Raw genomic sequence first — 18,879 nt, 5'->3', positions numbered from 1 at the left:
TAATCACATCAGACCACAGAACTGGTGATGTGAGATGTGGTCTATGACATTGTGATGTTATTCTGACGACAACTCAGCATTGCCTCTTCATGAAGGGAAGTGTTACAGTACGTGTGATAACATTTTTCAGTGAGAAATGAGGTCCAGCATGTTTCAAAAGTAGTAGATTTGTCACCCCCTAACCTTAGAGAGACGTTTTATTTCTCTATTTGGATAGGTGAGGGTGTGATGTGGGGTGGGCATTCTATGTTTCTTTGTTTCTATGTTCTGGCCGGGTATGGTTCTCAATCAGGGACAGCTGTCTATCGTTGTCTCTGATTGGGAATCATACTTATGTAGCCCTTTTTCCCTCCTTTGATTGTGGGTAGTTCTTTTTGTTCCTGACACTAATGCCCTGTTAAGCTTCACGGTCGGTGTTTATTGTTTTTGTTAGCGACATTATTCAAATAAAAAAGAAAATGTCCGCTCACCACGCTGTGCTTTGGTTGACTTCCCATGACGACCGTGACAAGATTTCCAATGTTTTAAAAGTTTTTTTGCTTTTATTTCTATGCATTAAAATCACACCAATACATCAAACATGATCAAGTTACAATAACAATGAAAGCATATCTTACCGTTCCCCAATTAAAAAGCCTTTCAACTCTCGAACATTTCTGTTACTGTATACCACAAGCATCAAAAAAATAAACCCTTTAATGTAATCAATACACTGTAATATACACTCCTATAACATTTTAAATGATACTTAACACTAGAAAAGCCTAGAGGGACCCCCTTCAAGCCAATGATGAGTCTTTCAGATGTCAACATTCTAACAGTCTAATAAATACATGTGATGTATACTATTGGTAAAATAATTATTTGTTTGTGCTTAAGAAGGTAACATTAGAATATGAAAAAATATATATTTTCAAAAACAACTTTTTCATTCGTTTATGTAACAGTATGAACAAAAGAAACAGCACTAAAACACTTCAATTCAAGAGTTAAAATCGATTAAATAAACACCATCACATAGATCATTCACTATTCATTTTGTTAAGGGCAGGTCTGAGGGAACATAATGAAAATAAGAAAATAAATGTCAAAAGAATAGAATGGTATTTCTTTGGTTTTAATACATTACTGTGCTTTGAGTTTCAAGATTAAAAGAGTGATAAAGCAGTATTATATCACCATTAGTCATTATTTCATAAAGTAATCTCAAAGCCTGGTTGATCCCAATAGCAACTCTTAGGACATCAACACCCTCCTCTGAGTCCCACCGTGATCCACCTGAGGGACTTCATATTCCTCTGCTTACTGACCATCAGACAGACAGACAGACAGACAGACAGACAGACAGACAGACAGACAGACAGACAGACAGACAGACAGACAGACAGACAGACAGACAGACAGACAGACAGACAGACAGACAGACAGACAGACAGACAGACAGACAGACAGACAGACAGACAGACAGACAGACAGACAGACAGACAGACAGACAGACAGACAGACAGACAGACAGAATTAAGCAGAATAAAATAAGAAACTTTTTTTTAAAGCTAGACCTTAATTGAAAGGTACAATGCATATTTACTGACATTGCTCTTGAGGACAAGTCTTCTTCTTGTAGAAACAGTATGATCCCAGACAGATTGACAGCAGAATGAAGACTTCAGCAAATTGGAAATAAACAAACACATTGAACCCAGGTCCTGTGGAAAAGAGAGACAGAATAACACATAAATTAAGAAGGCAACAGTAAACACGTCATCCCCCACAAATTATTCAGTCTCTTAGCTAATCCACACCCTGTACTCCATGTAATGCACCAAAGAAAAAACGCCACCTGCTGGAGGAGACAGATTTTGGGTCCAGTTATCCCTCTCGCTTCACCTCCTCCTCTCTAGGTGTGAATCACAAATTTAACTTCAATACTATAGCTCCCACCTTGGGCAAATTGGTATATATTTGTAAATGCTGGATCTCTATGGCAAGACGCACCTTTCACCCAAGTTTCGTAAAAATCGGGACATGCTGTCTGAGATATCGCGTGTGACCAACATGCTGATCACACCGCCCACATGTTGAGGGCAAGAGCATTGAAAAATAAACATACAGTACATGTTATCAACTCCTTTTATCTGCTCGTGTGCGTCAACGGCATCTGCATAGCCAGATGCTAAAATAGAACTTGGTTCTAACCTGGTTCTATTTTAGACACTTGACGCGCTGCAAGTCCCCAGTAGTGGTGCGTGGGTAAAACCACTGGGGAAAGCTGGAAAAAAGCCCTATTACAACCTTTGTGTTGTGATAATTGGTGTTTGCTCTATAACCTGTTATTTCATATGCCTTGCTACCATGATATATAAGAAGACACAGTGGCAGAATAAATTCAACAACACATTTGTTTCATCACAAACTGGACAGCAACAGCTGTCTGGTGAAGTCCACAAAGCATACAGCATGGTCAAGCAAGCTAATGTTTCAGTTTAGCTCAAACGCTGATTGGTTTTTATTTTATACTTTTTTTTACTAAGGGGGGCCAAATGCTCGCTGGCTTCCCTTGCATTCAATACTATGGGCGGCAACAATGTCACACTCTTTTTTACCAGACAGCATCAGATAGATGGCCGACACATACAGAGACAGAGGGGCATTGTTACACTTGCGTGGATGCTTACTCTGGTGAGATACTTTCAGCCTCTTGTGAATTTAAGGAAAATTATGAAACACAGAGAGACAAAATAGTAATTATTTATGTTTTTTCTTGGTCATTTTTGGGGGGGAAGACCGACTTCTCTTGACATCCTTGAATACACGCCACTACAAGTCCCACCTCTACCATCTACTCATTGTTTTTTACGATCATATAGCCATGTGGGCGATTGAAAGATGAACCAGGTCCACACTCCAGCAGGGGTTGAAAAGTAAATTATTTTCCAATTGTTTCATTCAGAACAGTACCATTATTTTTTTTAGTTCCTTTCAGCTGTTCTGACCCAAAAAAAGTTTAGTTCTGAACCGGTTCGAACCTAAAAACAGTAACGGTTTATATTTTTCCTTTCTGTTCCTTTATAAACCTCTGAATTAATATTTTTTAAACATTTTGCTCAACATTAAATGACTTCACCAATGGATAGAGCAGCTTGCTATGAAGCGGGCAAGCCATATACATTCATTGGACAGACAAGTGTAGTGTAGAGTGCGAGATGCGACTGAAATTTTGTGGATGATGAGAGCCCTCGGAATGAAGCGTTGGGCATCATGTTGTTATGACATGCATTATCTGAATTAGGACCTCAGAAGTATGCATTATCTGAATTAGGACCTCAGAAGTATACCTTTGGAGGAGCGGCTTCTATGAAGGAACTTTGATTGTCTTTTAACTTCAGAGTTGGCTTAACTAACATTGGACTAAAGCTAGGCCTTGATCATAACTCTCTGTTCCATTAAAGTACACATAATGCCACCTAGAGTTTGAGATCTAGACCAGAGCTTGCTAAGTTAGCTAGCTAACAAGCTTGTGTGTGCAGGGTGGCACCAGAATTCAAATAGAAATACAACTTACCTTTTTGTAGTTAATAAATCCAATATGAAACGTGATAACTATAGTATCCTTAACATTGAAAAAGTGAATCAATTCTTCTCTAATTAAAAATCTCTCTCCCTAATTTCTGAACGAAGCTTGTAACATCAGTAGCTAGAGTAGACTATGCTTCGGAGGGAGAGGAGGGGCAGGTAGCCTATACACAAGCACACACTGGCCAAGATTTTCAACTGGCAGGCAGGCAGACACTGGAATAAGTTTCTGAGTGACAAAGTGAGGGTTTGCTGTGTTTTTTGTGGGACTGGAAAAACAATGTTCTCTTGCTTTTAAAATAACAGTTCTGTTCTGGAACCGTATAGATCACTTGCGTTCTCGGTTCTGGTTCTGTTCCTTTTAAAATATTGTTATTTTGTGGTTTTCGGTTCTGTTCCCTGAACCGGTTCCAACTCTGGCACTCCAGTTCATCTGGTGGCGGTAATGCACCTTAAAGTTGGTTGCCAACCGCCATATACAATCCGGAGAAGAAGAAGAATGAATGACGAGAGATTAATCAAAGAAAACTAACAAAAAAATAACTACTGTAGGTTTCCCCCTTTATCTGTGGATTATTTGTCAGAGTAGAGAACACACAACTTTGTGTGTCTCAAAATGGGTCAACATTCTACAAAGACCCAGCTAAAAAAGAACCATATGGATTTCAGGTAAAATAACAACTCAATGTTCATCTGCCAATGTTTCATATTTGTTTCGACCTCTCCCAAAATTATTTTACACTGAACAAGAATGTAAATGCAACAATTTCAAAGATGTTACTGAGTTACAGTTCATATGAGGAAATCAGTCAACTGAAACAAATTCATTTGGACCGAAACTATAGATTTCACATGACTGGGAATACAGATATGCATCTGTAGGGGCATGGATCAGAAAACCAGTCAGTATCGGGTGTGACCACCTCATGCAGCACGACACATCTCCTTCACATAGAGTTGATCAGGCTGTTGATTGTGGCCTGTGAAAGGTTGTCCCACTCCTCTTCAATGGCTGTGCTAAGTTGCTGGATATTGGCAGGAACTGGAACACGCTGTCGTACACATCAATCGAGAGCATCCCAAACATGCTTAATGGGTGACATGTCTGGTAAGTATGCAGGCCATGGATGAACTGGGACAATTTAGGCTTCCAAGAATTATCTACAGATCCTTGCAACATGGGGCCGTGCATTATCATGCTGAAACGTCAGGTGATAGCGGCGGTTGAATGGCATGACAATGAACCTCGGGATCTTGTCACGGTTTCTATATGCATTCCAATTGTCATCAATAAAATGCAATTGTGCTCATTGTCCATAGCTTATGCCTGCCCTTACCATAACCCCGCAGCAATCATCGAGCACTCTGTTCACAACATTGCCATCAGCAAACTATTCGCCCATACGACGCCAAACACATGGTCTGTGGTTGTGTTGCCGGTTGGACGTACTGCCAAATTCTCTAAAATGACATTGGAGGCAGCTTATGGTAGGGAAATTAACATTCAATTATCTGGCAACAGCTCTGGACAGAATGCCAATTGCACACCCTCAAAACTTAGGGCATCTGTGGCATTGTATTGTATTGACAAAGCTGCACATTTTAGAGTGGCCTTTTATTGTACCCAGCCCAGCACAAGGTGCACCTGTGTAATTATCATGCCGTTTAATCAGCTTCTTGATATGCCACACCTGTCACATGGATGGATAACCTTGGCAAAGGAGAAATGCTTACTAACAGGGATGTTGACAAATTTGTTCACAACATTTGAGAGAAATAAGCTTTTTGTGAAAATGGAACATTTCTGGGATATTTTAGTTCAGCTCATGAAACATGGGACCAACACATTACATGTTGCATTCATATTTTTGTTCAGTATAGTTGGTTGAGTTCACAGTTGGTTTTGATATTTTAACCTGCGTGTCTGGTGAGCATAGACAAAATCAATATGGGCTCCATTGGAGTCAGTTTGGTCATCATGTAATGGACGGACTGAGACCGGACCACTGTCCCCTCCCCAATTTCATCTGTGAGGGACAACTAATCAGCAGATGAATCAAATCTGTTAAAATTATTATATCAGACTTACCGGTAGCACCATCGGTTAGTTGACAGTGGCACTGGTCATTGTCGGTGGCATTCACCCACCCTGATATCTTTGTCCCGGTGGATAAGGTACAGTTAATATATATGAGCCCTGTAGAGGCAAAATAAACAGTCACAAACCTGTGTTGAAAAGTGGTGAATCCCATGCTGCTTCTCCTAGGTCTATTGATGATAATGATGATGATGTTGATGATGATAATAATCATGTGTAATGTTTTGATAATGTATCTGCTAAACTAAACCAAACCAGAATCTGATTTTGGACCTTTACATATTCTATCTTAATATGTAAGGGAGATGGACTTGACAGGATATGGTTATGACCATGCAGTGGCAACTTTTACATGAAAATATTGGTGGGGCACACTCAATTAACAAAACTCATATGCATCGAAACCAGTACACATTGGCTACACATTGAATATACTAATAACCAATCCCAGAAATGAGTTTAGAGCCACACACAAACGTTATAACATTTGGGTTATGATCAGTTTATGGCTACTTCCCATATCTTTAGCTCTTATTGCACAGAAGACCACGGTAGTTGAGCATACTTTTATAGAGTAAACTAGCTAGCAATCTGCCTGCAATATTGTGACACTGATTGTGTCTGTGTGCCTGTTAATACAAGGTCCCGGTTAACAATATGCAACTTTTTTAAACTCTAAAGTTATTCCCTCGCTTCATCTATAAGTATACTTGTATATATATATATATCTTTTTTTTCCACCTTTATTTAACCAGGTAGGCTAGTTGAGAAAAGTTCTCATTTGCAACTGCGACCTGGCCAAGATAAAGCATAGATGTGTGAACAGACAACAACACAGAGTTACACATGGAGTAAACAATAAACAAGCCAATAACATAGTAGAGATTTTTTTTAATCTATATATATTGTGTGCAAAAGGTATGAGGAGGTAGGCAATAAATAGGCCATAGGAGTGAATAATTACAATTTAGCAGATTAACACTGGAGTGATAAATGATCTGATGAACATATGCAGGGAGAGATACATGTGTGCAAAAAAGCAGAAAAGTAAAGAAAATAAAAACAGTATGGGGATGAGGTAGGTAAATTGGGTGGGCTGTTTACCGATAGACTATGTACAGCTGCAGCGATCGGTTAGCTGCTCAGACAGCAGATGTTTAACGTTGGTGAGGGAAATAAAAGTCTCCAACTTCAGCGATTTTTGCAATTCGTTCCAGTCGCAGGCAGCAGAGAACTGGAAGGAAAGGCGGCCAAATGAGGTTTTGGCTTTAGGGATGATCAGTGAGATACACCTGCTGGAGCGCGTGCTACGGGTGGGTGTTGCCATTGTGACCAGTGAACTGAGATGATGCGGAGCTTTACAAAGCATTGACTTGTAGATGACCTGGAGCCAGTGGGTCTGGCGACGAATATGTAGCGAGGGCCCGCCGACTAGAGCATACAGGTCGCAGTGGTGGGTGGTATAAGGTGCTTTAGTAACAAAACGGATGGCACTGTGATAAACTGCATCCAGTTTGCTGAGTAGAGTATTGGAAGCTATTTTGTAGATGACATCGCCGAAGTCAAGGATCGGTAGGTTAGTCAGTTTTACTAGGGTAAGTTTGGCAGCGTGAGTGAAGGAGGCTTTGTTGCGAAATAGAAAGCCGACTCTAGATTTGATTTTGGATTGGAAATGTTTGATATGAGTCTTTGCAGTCTAGCCAGAGACCTAGGTACTTATAGATGTCCACATATTCTAGGTTGGAACCATCCAGGGTGGTGATGCTAGTCGGGCGTGCGGATGCAGGCAGCAAATGGTTGAAAAGCATGCATTTGGATTTACTAGCGTTTAAGAGCAGTTGGAGGCCACGGAATGAGTGTTGTATGGCATTGAAACTTGTTTGGAGGTTAGATAGCACAGTGTCCAAGGAAGGGCCAGAAGTATACAGAATGGTGTCGTCTGCGTAGAGGTGGATCAGGGAATCGCCCGCAGCAAGAGCAACATCATTGATATATACAGAGAAAAGAGTCGGCCCGAGAATTGATCCCTGTGGTACCCCCATAGAGACTGCCAGAGGACCGGACAACATGCTCTCCGATTTGACACACTGAACTCTGTCTGCAAAGTAGTTGGTGAACCAGACAAGGCAGTTATTCAAAAAACCGAGGCTGCTGAGTCTGCCGATAAGAATATGGTGATTGACAGAATCCAAAGCCTTGGCCAGGTCGATGAAGACGGCTGCACAGTACTGTCTTTTATCGATGGCGGTTATGATATCGTTTAGTACCTTGAGCGTGGCTGAGATGCACCTGTGACCGGCTCGGAAACCGGATTGCACAGCAGAGAAGGTATGGTGGGATTCAGTGATCTGTTTGTTGACTAGGCAGGGCAGGATGTATATAGGTCTGTAACAGTTTGGGTCCAGGGTGTCTCCCCCTTTGAAGAGGCGGATGAGCGGCAGCTCGCCAATCCTTGGGGATCTCAGATGATACGAAGGAGAGGTTGAACAGGCAGGTAATAGGGGTTGCGATGGCGGTGGACAGTTTCCGAAATAGAGGGTCCAGATTGTCAAGCCCAGCTGATTTGTATGGGTCCAGGTTTTGCAGCTCTTTCAGAACATCTGCTATCTGGATTTGGGTAAAGGAGAAGCTGGGGAGGCTTGGGCGAGTAGCTGCGGGGGGGGGGGCAGTGATCGCTGAGATCCTGATTGAAGACAGCAGAGGTATATTTGGAGGGCAAGTTGGTCAGGATAATGTCTATTAGGGTGCCCATGTTTACAGATTTAGGGTTGTACCTGGTGGGTTCCTTGATGATTTGTGTGAGTTTGAGGGCATCTAGCTTATATTGTAGGACTGCCGGGGTGTTAAGCATATCCCAGTTTAGGTTGCCTAACAGAACAAACTCTGAAGCTAGATGGGGGGCGATCAATTCACAGATGGTGTCCAGGGCACAGCTGGGAGCTGAGGGGGGTCGGTAGCAGGCGGCAACAGTGAGAGACTTATTTCTGGAGAGATTAATTTTTTTAATTAGAAGTTCGAACTGTTTGGGCATAGATCTGGAAAGTATGACAGAACTTTGCAGGCTATCTCTGCAGTAGATTGCAACTCTTCCCCTTTGGCAGTTCTATCTTGACAGAAAATGTTATAGTTGTGTATGGAATTCTCAGAATTTTTGGTGGCCTTCCTAAGCCAGGATTCAGACACTGCAAGGACATCAGGGTTGGCAGAGTGTGCTAAAGCAGTGAGTAAAACAAACTTAGGGAGGAGGCTTCTGATGTTGACATGCATGAAACCAAGGCTTTTTCGATCACAGAAGTCAACAAATGAGAGTGCCTGTGGACATGCAGGGTCTGGGTTTACCTCCACATCACCCGAGGAACAGAGGAGGAGTAGGATGAGGGTGCGGCTAAAGGCTATTAAAACTGGTCGCCTAGAGCGTTGGGGACAAGGAATAAAAGGAGCAGATTTATGGGCATGGTAGAATATATTCAGGGCATAATGTGCAGACAGGGGTATGGTGGTGTGCGGGTACAGCGGAGGTAAGCCTAGGCACTGGGTGATGATAAGGTTGTATCTCTGGACATGCTGGTTATAATGGGTGAGGTCACCGCATGTGTGGGAGGTGGCACAAAGGGGGTATCAGAGGTATGAGGAGTGGAACTAGGGGCTCCATTGTAAACTAAAACAATAACTAACCTGAACAACAGTATACAAGGCATATTGATATTTGAGAGAGACATACAGCGAGGCATAAAGTAATCGCAGGTGTTGATTGGGAGACTAGCTAAAACAACAGGAGAGACAACAGCTAGTCAGCTAACACAACAACAGCAGGTAAAATTGCGATGACTAGGCAGAGAGGGTCGGATTAACTACACACAGAGCCTGAGTTCGCGGCTGGGGCCGACAGATAAAACATAAATAAACAGAATGGAGTACCGTGATTAATGGACAGTCCAGCAGGCATCAGCTATGCAGCCAAGTGATCATAGTGTCCATGGGGCAGCAGTAGATGGAACAGGGAAACCGCCACTACGCTAGCACGCGGGAGACAACGCGTTTAAAGTTAGTAGCCCGGGGCTGGTAGGGGGGTCTGCTCAGACAGAGGCCGGTTGAAGGCACAGCGGATGGATTATTCGTCGGCAGACCAGACGTGGTGGTGTGGCAGGGCGCCGTGTCGACAGAGAATCCAAGCCAGATGGCGAAAGAGGCATTGTAGTATTTTGTTTGCTAGCCGGGAGATGTGCCTGGCTCACGGCTAACTAGGGCTTACTTCGTGGCAGTGGCGTTAGCCACTATAGCCAATCGGTAGCAGCGGTGATCCGGTGCCAAGGTCCAGAGTTTACAGCAAAGATCCGGTGGAGTATTGGGCTCTAGCCATGTATGAGTGGGGTTTGGAGGGCAGGTAGTTTGCCCCCGGTGATGAGTTGGAATACACTGATACAGTTGCTGAGTTTATCATGTTGTACCTATACACTTCCTGATAAACTCAGTCACTGTATCATTGTATTCGTCAATGTTATTCTCAAAGGCTACCCGGAACATATCCCAGTCCGCTTGATCAAAACCATCTTGAAACGAGGATTCTGATTGGTAACACCAGCTTTGAATAGTTCTTAGCACGGGAACTTCTTGTTTGAGTTTCTGCCAGTAGGAAGGGAGGAGCAAACTGTAGTCGTGATCAGGGAGGTAGTCGTGACGAAGGGAGGACGGGGGAAGGCCATGTAGGCATCCTGGAAGTTGGAGTAGCAGTGTCGAGTGTTTTAGCAGCGCGATCAGTCGGAATTTGATTGTGAGGTATTCTAGGTCTGGTGAACAAAAGGACTTGAGTTCCTGTGTGTTATCACAAACACACCATGAGTAGTTAATCATGAAACATACACCCCTGCCCTTCTTCTTCCTGGAGAGATATGTATTCCTGTCTGAGCGATGAACTGAGAACCCAACTGGTTGTACAGACAGTATATACCGAGAGAGGCATGTTTCTGTGAAACAGAGTATGTTACAATCCCTGATGTCTCTCTGTAAGGAAATCCTCGCCTAGAGCTCGTCAACTTTATTATCCAGCGACTGAACATTAGCGAGTAATATACTCAGAAGCGGTGGGTAGTGTGTGCACCTCTTGAGTTGGACCACTCCGAAAATCTCTTCTCCGCCGGCAATGTTTTGGATCAACCTCTGGAATCAGTTCAATTACCCTGTGTGGTACGAACAAAGGATCAAATTCGGGAAAGGTGAATTCCTGGTTGTAATGCTGGTAATGCTGGTGAGTTACTGCCACTCTCATCTCCAAAAGTTTTTCCCGGCTGTATTTAATAACACAAAACAAATTATGGCCTAATAATATAAGAAATAACACATAAAAAACAAAATACTGCAAAGTTGCCTCGGGGCTAATAGCACGGCTGCCCTATCTATTGGTGCCATTTTCAGTGGTGTTCAGTGGTTGACAGTGCATGTCAGAGCAAATACCAAGCCAGGAGGTCGAAGGAATTGTCCGTAGAACTCTGAGACAGTATTGTGTCGAGGCACAGAGTTCCAGAAAATGTCTGCAGCATTGAAGGGTCCCCAAGAACACAGTGTACTCCATCATTCTTATTAACTGGAAGAAGTTTTAACCACCAAGACTCTTCCTAGAGCTGGCTGCCCGGCCAAACTGAGCAATTAGGGGAGAAGGACCTTGCTCAGGGAGGTGACCTAGAAGCTGATGGTCACTCTGCAGAGCTCTGGAGTTCATCTGTGGAGATGGTAGAATCTTCCAGAAGGACTATCTTCTCTGCAGCACTCCACCAATCAGGCCTTTATGGTAGAGTGGCCAGACGGAGGCCACTCCTTAGTTTGCCAAAAGGCACCTAAATGACTCTCAGACCATGAGAAACAACATTCTCTGCTGATGAAACCAAGATTGAACTCTTTGGCCTGAATGCCAAGCGTCACATCTGGAGGAAAACTGGCACCAATGCTATGGTGAAGCATAGCGGAGGCAGCATCATGCTTTATGTGTGTTTTTCAGCAGCAGGGACTGGGAGACTCATCAGGATTGAGGGAAAATGAACAGGGCTAAGTACAGAGAGATCCTTGATGAAAACCTGCTCCAGAGTGCTCAAGACCTCAGACTGGAGCGAAGGTTCACCTTCCAACAGGACAATGAACCTAGGTACAGAGCCAAGACAAAGAAGAGAGACTGCAGATTCTTTCAAACAACACTTTATTATGAGATTTGCAAAATGGAGAATCAACTATCCACTGAACAGTGTATAGTTGAAAGCTCAACGAACAGAGCCGGTCCATTGCTTTTATAGAGAAAATACATACAACCCCTTTTCGGGACAAGTCTCTGAATGTCCTTGAGTGGCCCGGCCAGAGGCCAGACTTGAACCCAATCGAACCCAATCTCTGGAGAGATTTGAAAATAGCTGTGCATTGACGCTCCCCATCCAACCTGACAGAGCTTGAGAGGATCTGCAGAGAAGAATACAGGTGTGCCAAGCTTGTAGCGTCATACCCAAGAACACTTGAAGCTGTAATCGCTGAGTACTGAGTACTGAGTAAAGGGTCTGAACACTAATGTAAATGTGATATTTCAGTGTTTTATTTTCAATACATTTAATTTTCTTAAAACCTGTTTTTGCTTTGTCATTGTGCGGCATTGTGTGTATATTGATGAGGAAAAATAATAATTGAATCCATTTTATAATAAGGCTGTAACATAACAAAATGTGGAAAAAGTCAAGGGGTCTGAATACTTTCCAAATGCAGTGTGTGTGTGTGTGTGTGTGTGTGTGTGTGTGTGTGTGTGTGTGTGTGTGTGTGTGTGTGTGTGTGTGTGTGTGTGTGTGTGTGTTGGGAAGTATACTACATATTCTGGCCATAATGCCTATATCTGTAGAATACGTAAGATAGAATAGTACATATACAATAGTAGTTTAATGGATGGCCGTGTGGTCCTCCCACTATTTGGGAAACCATACAGTCTATTAGGCTACTGATTAAATAAATGATGATGAACTTCACATAGTGGTAAAAGTGCACAGTGACATGATTAAATGCTTAGCTGCCATTTGACAAATAAAAACATACTAGCTCTTATCCAGATACCCGCGCCGTATCTGCCAGCTGTTGGCTAGAGTGCACGTGCCAAGACCAGAATAGGCACATTTGCTATTTAATGCAACAGTTTTTGTGACAAAACTATTGGTGAGTTTAAAATGCAATGGAAATACATTGATCTTTAGATTTGTATTCGCTACATGAAAACTTAAGCAAAAAGTCAATTGTATGTGCACTACGTCATCAAGCACTGATTTTTATCCGCAACAAGTCAGTTTTGTGGAAACACCACTGGTGGGAAAATGTCACACATTTTAGAATATTCACGTGAAAATCTGTCAACATTTGGATTGAAATCTAGCTAACGACACTTATTCAGAAAAGTATTTGTTATAAAATTGGACTGTAGACAAGCCTTTGCATTATTTCAGAGGCTCAATTAAAAACAATGTCTATCAAAACACTATAAAGCAGGGGGTTGATGAAAAAAAATACTCAGTATGTACTCCACCTAACTCTAATAGTGTAACAACTGGAAAACAAATGTGTCAGCATTTCAGGTCCATCACTGCAGAAAGTACACTTGACATCAATGTATGTAAACCTTGACACCATTGTGTTGGAGAGGTGTATATTGTGCAGAATCTTTAGGTGCACCTATTTTATCTTATAGAAATGCAACACGTAAAGGGACAAAGCCAAGCTTTTCACCATTGAAGGTCTGATAGTTGTTTAATTACAAAAGGATTTCCCTGTTTCCTTGTTCTTTTGCTATAAAAAGTATTATTTTGTGTGTTTATTTGTACACTTGGGACTTTGATATCAATACCATTAATACATAGACTGGGTTCTATTCTAAGTATACCTTGAAAATTTGACTTTTCATTAGCTGGGAGATACCTGAGGGAATAGCATTAACCACAGAACAATATTCTTTGTGTGTAAGTAGGGCAGGCTTTGACTCTGAACACTAGAACACTATAGGACAACGGCCACTAACATTTGATTTTGTAAATGTAAAAAATCAGCCCCTCTATAAAGCTATAAAAAAAGCTAAGCTCATTTGTCATAATTTTTAAATGACAAACAGAAAAGTATTTAGAGCCTTTTCCCCACACCTGTTCCTACCTACAGCCGAGACAATATGCTGTAGGACAGGTGCTAATGCGTCTCTCTCCTCACTGAATCAACCACGAATGGGCGATAATTGTTCACCTTACTTCACAATTGTACGTAAATTAGGCCTAACTGAATGATAAGGAGGGTAAAGAGGTTGATTTAATTTCGAACAACAATAGTGTAATGATGAGTTTGTGCTGTATCTATTTATCAGTGTTGGCGATCATGTAAAAAATTGGACCGCGTACCTTTTTACTTTGTAAAAATAACCTGTTTTGGGACTGTTTTATTTACTGTAGCTCTATTACTAATCAAACGTATTTTAAGGGAACCAAAAAATGCTCTGTCCACGTTGATGAGCGGGAAACAAACGATGTCTGCACATTGAAGCTACACCTAAACTATACCAAAACTAATTTCACATATAATACGAGTTATAGATTCAATTGACAATAATCTGATGAGTGACAATATTAGGCCTATCAGTTGTCAAATTGTACATGAAGAGATTGGCACATCTTGTAATTGACAGATGCAGGGATATGCAGGGAAAATATTTCGATTGCTATATTGCATCTGAAAGAGTATATTGAGCAGTTTCTACGACACTAACCAATATTTCTTTGTGCAATTAATCATTGACAATTGTTTATCCACGGGTGATTTTGTTTAGGAATACAGCAAATCATTTCACCAGTTATTATTATTATCCTCTTTTTCGTTTCTTTGTCAAAGTAACCTGTAACTGGACTTTATTACTATAACTATTACTATTCAAATCTACAAATAAAGTTGGTCAAATGGACTACAATTATGTTTTAATGTAAAGGAAACTAAAACAGGCTATATGCCAATGTATTTTCTAGGACTTTGTAGAATTGTTCAAAACATATCCTTGACTCTAGCTAAACAAATAACTATTGTTGTATTTTTTTTTATTGACATATTCCCATGAATGTTTATTCATGCAACCTCTTGGAACTACCCATCCCAGGATCCGGGAGAATTGTCATCAACTACACTAATTAGCATAGCGCAACGGTCAAAAAATATTACTAGAAAATATTCATATTCATGAAATCACAAGTGAAATATAGTGAAACACAGCTTAGCCTTTTGTTAATCACCCTGTCATCTCAGATTTTGAAATTATGCTTTACAGCCAAAGCAAGGCAAGCGTTTGTGTAAGTTTATCGATAGCCTAGCATAGCATTATGTCCAGCTAGCAGCAGGAAGGTTGGTCACGAAAATCAGAAAAGCAATCAAATTAACCGTTTACCTTTGATGATCTTCGGATGTTTTCACTGACGAGACTCCCAGTTAGACAGCAAATGTTCCTTTTGTTCCATAAAGATTATTTTTATACCCAAAATACCTTTGTTTGTTGGTTATGTTGAGAAATCCACTGGAAATAGCGGTCACGACAACACCGAAAAAAAAATCAAAATTATATCCATTATATCGACAGAAACATGGCAAACGTTTTTTATAATCAATCCTCAAGGTGTTTTTCAAATATCTATTTGATAATATATCAACCTGGACAATTGGCTTTTCAGTAGGAGCGAGAGGAACAATGACTACCTCTGTCTTTTACGCAAGAATCACTCTGAGAGCCTTCAGCAGGCCACTTACGCAATGTAGTCGTTTACGCTCATTCTTCAACATAAAGGTGTGAAACTACGTCAAAATGCTGTAGACACCTTAGGGAATACGTAGAAAAAGGAATCTGGTTGATATCCCTTTCAATGGCCAATAGGGGTGCATAGGAACACAACGGTTTCAAAATAAGCGGCACTTCCTGATCGGATTTTCCTCAGGGTTTCGCCTGCAATATCAGTTCTGTTATACTCACAGACAATATTTTGACAGTTTTGGAAACTTTAGAGTATTTTCTATCATAAGCTGTCAATTATATGCATATTCTAGCATCTGGTCCTGAGAAATAGGGGGTTTACTTTGGGAACGTTATTTTTCCAAAAATAAAAATATTGCCCCCTAGTTTCAAGAAGTTTCCTTTACAATATATTTATCAAGTATTTATTTATCAAGCATTGTTGATATGCATCTGAAGCATATGCTAAAGTAGATTCCCCTAACGTTCTCTAGGGGGTGCTGATAGGCTGAAAGGTCATGCACAAAACATAATGTCCATGCCATAAGGGCTTGCTGATAGAAAAATATATACAGTATGTTGTAATTACAAGACAACAAAAATTGTAAACTCACAATTTTCTTAAAAATGTTATGAGGAATAAAAAAGTATAAAGTCTCTGGAGATGTTATGCCTTTTTTTCAACCACTTAATCTTAAAGGCATTATTCATATCCACAAAATCCAATAACTGAAAACCTCCTTCTACCCTAGTCACAGAGAACACTTTCTTTTTAAGGTGGTGATGTTTGTTTTTCCATACAACATTGGTAAATGAGTTATTCATCTCCTTACATGTGGATTCATGTACAAAAAGAAATCGAACTGGATAAACAAACCCAGATATACCCTCAGCCTTCATAAATAGAACCCTTACAAAAATGGATGTTTTGCTGGCTAGCTCTCCCAGCTGTTGGCTAGCTCTCCCAGAGTAACAGCACCCTGAGCCAATCATGCTCTCTGTCTGCCCCTCCACCACAGAAAGCACAGAGTGAGACTGAAACAGCTGCATTTTGGAGCTGCCTGACTCAATACAAATTTACCAAAAACAATACAATGGGAAAGCAACCACTTATGCTTCATATGAACACATTGTTTAAATAAAATTCAAATGTTTGCTAACAGATATGATATATTGCTGTGACATGAAATAATAGAATTGCTTGCAAATCACCTTCACTTGCTGCATATCCCCTGTGACCATGGGGATTTCAATATTGTTTGTTTAAATCGATCAAAAGTAGAGGACTTTCAGGACCATGCACTGTCTTGTTGCACTGCAGTTAATCAGGAGATGAAGGCGTTGTCATGGTATAGCTGACCCCGATCATTTCAGATTCATTTAGGATTTTAGACAAATATGACGAAGTTGACCAAAACTCTGGACACATATTTTTTTAGGAATCGCAGTTTTGAGAGAAATATTACTTTAAATCAGAAAGGGCTATTGCAGGAAACTACATGAGCTCCTTTCACAGTTATTTTACATTTTCGCAAGTTTTTAGAATTTTAATCACTTTTGGGGGAGTTTGAAATTGTGGACCTTTGCTCTAGAGACAAGGGCATTTCCTGGCACAGAGCCCAACATGGAAATGAATAATATTGCAAATATTTTACCTTTTAAAATTCTCAAATAATGAAAACGATTAAAAAAGAAAAGTTTCCCTGCCAGACAAGGATTGCCCCAACTTTCAAGTATCTCTATACAGTCATGTAGCTCTATTTTCTAAAGAGGGTTAGCTATTTACCTTCAATGAACAGGTGTAGTCTTCTGGTGGCCAATGAACTTCCATTAGAATGAAATGTTTCTAAGAGGTATTCATCAGAATCCGTCCTTTCTGTGTTATCCATCCTAAATGTCTTGTTGTTCATGAAGAACTCTGATCTAGCTTTAATGGAGTCAGCGATGATCATTTTGTTTCTTCTCATTCGGAGTATCTCTGTAGTGACACCAGTGGGATCTTTTTTAAATGTGAGTTCAGATACTGTGGTATCAGTCAGCTGGAGATAGACAGTTCCTCCCAGAGCTCCATAACACTGACATCCATCCTCTCTAGCATCACAGGAGGAGGTCAACATGCCTGAGGACAAAGTTGAACATTGTGTCACAATTCTGACACAACTGGTATAAGTGGATAAAGTGAAAATATGTTACTGTCATAACTATGACTGAACTGGAGTGGTTTCTTGTAATTTAATTGTCTGACACTGAGTTGCCAATAACTTCAAAGATGACTTATACAATGAGTGGGATACAGCAGAAAACAGAATCGAAAGGAACAATCAGATGGAGCCGTCTCAGGTTTGGCAGGAATATACATATCTTTTATCAATATATTTTCCAGACACCAATTATGCTGTTGCAATGATAAGGACACACAAGCAATCAAAAGTTATACTCAGATATGGTTGGAATGGAAAAACTCTCTATAACTCTCTTCTTCCCTCCTGTCGCCATATAGCCATAGTCTTCACAGTCTGAAAATAGTAGGCTCTTGCATAATGAGCTACGACACAAATAAAGACATAACTTACCATGAGACACTCCTGCGATCATCACCAACAATCCAAAAACAGCCTCCATGTCTCTCTCTTCACTCCCTAATTCAATTAACTGACTTCAAATGAGCCCCAAAAAGACGTTTCCTTTACTTTTGTCCACAAGTCTGGCTATGCAAGTCAAACTGAGAAAAATCTGCAACTGAAACCTCTCTTGATGTGTTGTCTTCCTCGTTCTAGAATTAACAGTTCTTATCCAGCAGTTCTTACATTAGCTAGCCCCCCTTTCTCTGACAAAAGGGTACGGAAACACAAGGTTGTTATTTAACTTCCTTACTTTGATAAAACAATGACACATTTGTCTCTTGACAAGAAGTCTTCACCTTTATTTATCAAATCCAGAGAAAATATTATCATATTCAGAAACGCAATAGGGGAGACTGGGGAACAAAGTAACACGAGGAACAAAGTAAAACACAGTAACTCAGATTAGAAATGACATAGAAAACTGTTACTCAATCTGTTAATGCTTGGTTAGTGTATCTACATAACTAGGACATTTTGCTTGAATCCATAAATAATGATTTTTTTATTAATAATAAATATTGTAAATAAATAAATGTTTGCCTCCTCTCTTTCTTGATTATTGACCTCAAGATCATTCCCCGTGTATCTAATCATGTATCAGTTTTACAGTGGAACATTCCCCGTGTATCTAATCATGTATCAGTTTTACAGTGGAACATTCCCCATGTATCTAATCATGTATCAGTTTTAGAGTGGAACATTCCCCATGTATCTAATCATATATCAGTTTTACAGTTTAACATTCCCCATGTATCTAATCATATATCCGTTTTACAGTGGAACATTCCCCATGTATCTAATCATGTATCAGTTTTACAGTG

At 40.6% G+C, this 18,879-nt stretch overlaps 1 protein-coding gene across 2 annotated transcripts; it reads right to left on the bottom strand.

The window, feature by feature from the left end:
• Positions 1-513: 513 nt before the first annotated feature.
• On the bottom strand, positions 514-18,284 carry LOC112256102. 2 transcript variants are annotated; one of them, XM_024429094.2, is made up of 5 exons: positions 18,008-18,278; positions 17,221-17,553; positions 5,663-5,770; positions 1,593-1,706; positions 514-1,305 (listed from the first exon to the last, which is right to left on the bottom strand). In XM_024429094.2, the coding sequence occupies exons 1-5, from the start codon at positions 18,054-18,056 to the stop codon at positions 1,289-1,291; spliced, it is 621 nt and encodes a 206-aa protein (XP_024284862.1). In that variant the 5' UTR covers positions 18,057-18,278; the 3' UTR covers positions 514-1,288. The 2 variants fall into 2 exon arrangements, with proteins under 2 accessions (XP_024284862.1, XP_024284863.1); XM_024429095.2 differs by lacking the exon at positions 5,663-5,770 and having other exon boundaries at positions 18,008-18,284.
• Positions 18,285-18,879: the final 595 nt, after the last annotated feature.

This window comes from Oncorhynchus tshawytscha, linkage group LG08, assembly GCF_018296145.1.
Source record: "Oncorhynchus tshawytscha isolate Ot180627B linkage group LG08, Otsh_v2.0, whole genome shotgun sequence".
NCBI classification, from domain to species: Eukaryota; Metazoa; Chordata; class Actinopteri; order Salmoniformes; family Salmonidae; genus Oncorhynchus; species Oncorhynchus tshawytscha.
This window is presented reverse-complemented; position numbering and strand designations above follow the sequence as displayed.

What these genes read in the sequence shown, in the direction of transcription:
- LOC112256102 (XM_024429094.2), bottom strand. Translation starts at nt 18,056, where the DNA reads ATGGAGGCTGTTTTTGGATTGTTGGTGATGATCGCAGGAGTGTCTCAT. An exon ending in ACTACACCTGTTCATTGAAG is followed by an intron (nt 5,771 to 17,220) that starts GTAAATAGCTAA and finishes TTGCCTCTACAG; the next exon opens with GGCTCATATATATTAACTGT. An exon ending in ACTAACCGATGGTGCTACCG is followed by an intron (nt 1,707 to 5,662) that starts GTAAGTCTGATA and finishes TCTTTTCCACAG; the next exon opens with GACCTGGGTTCAATGTGTTT.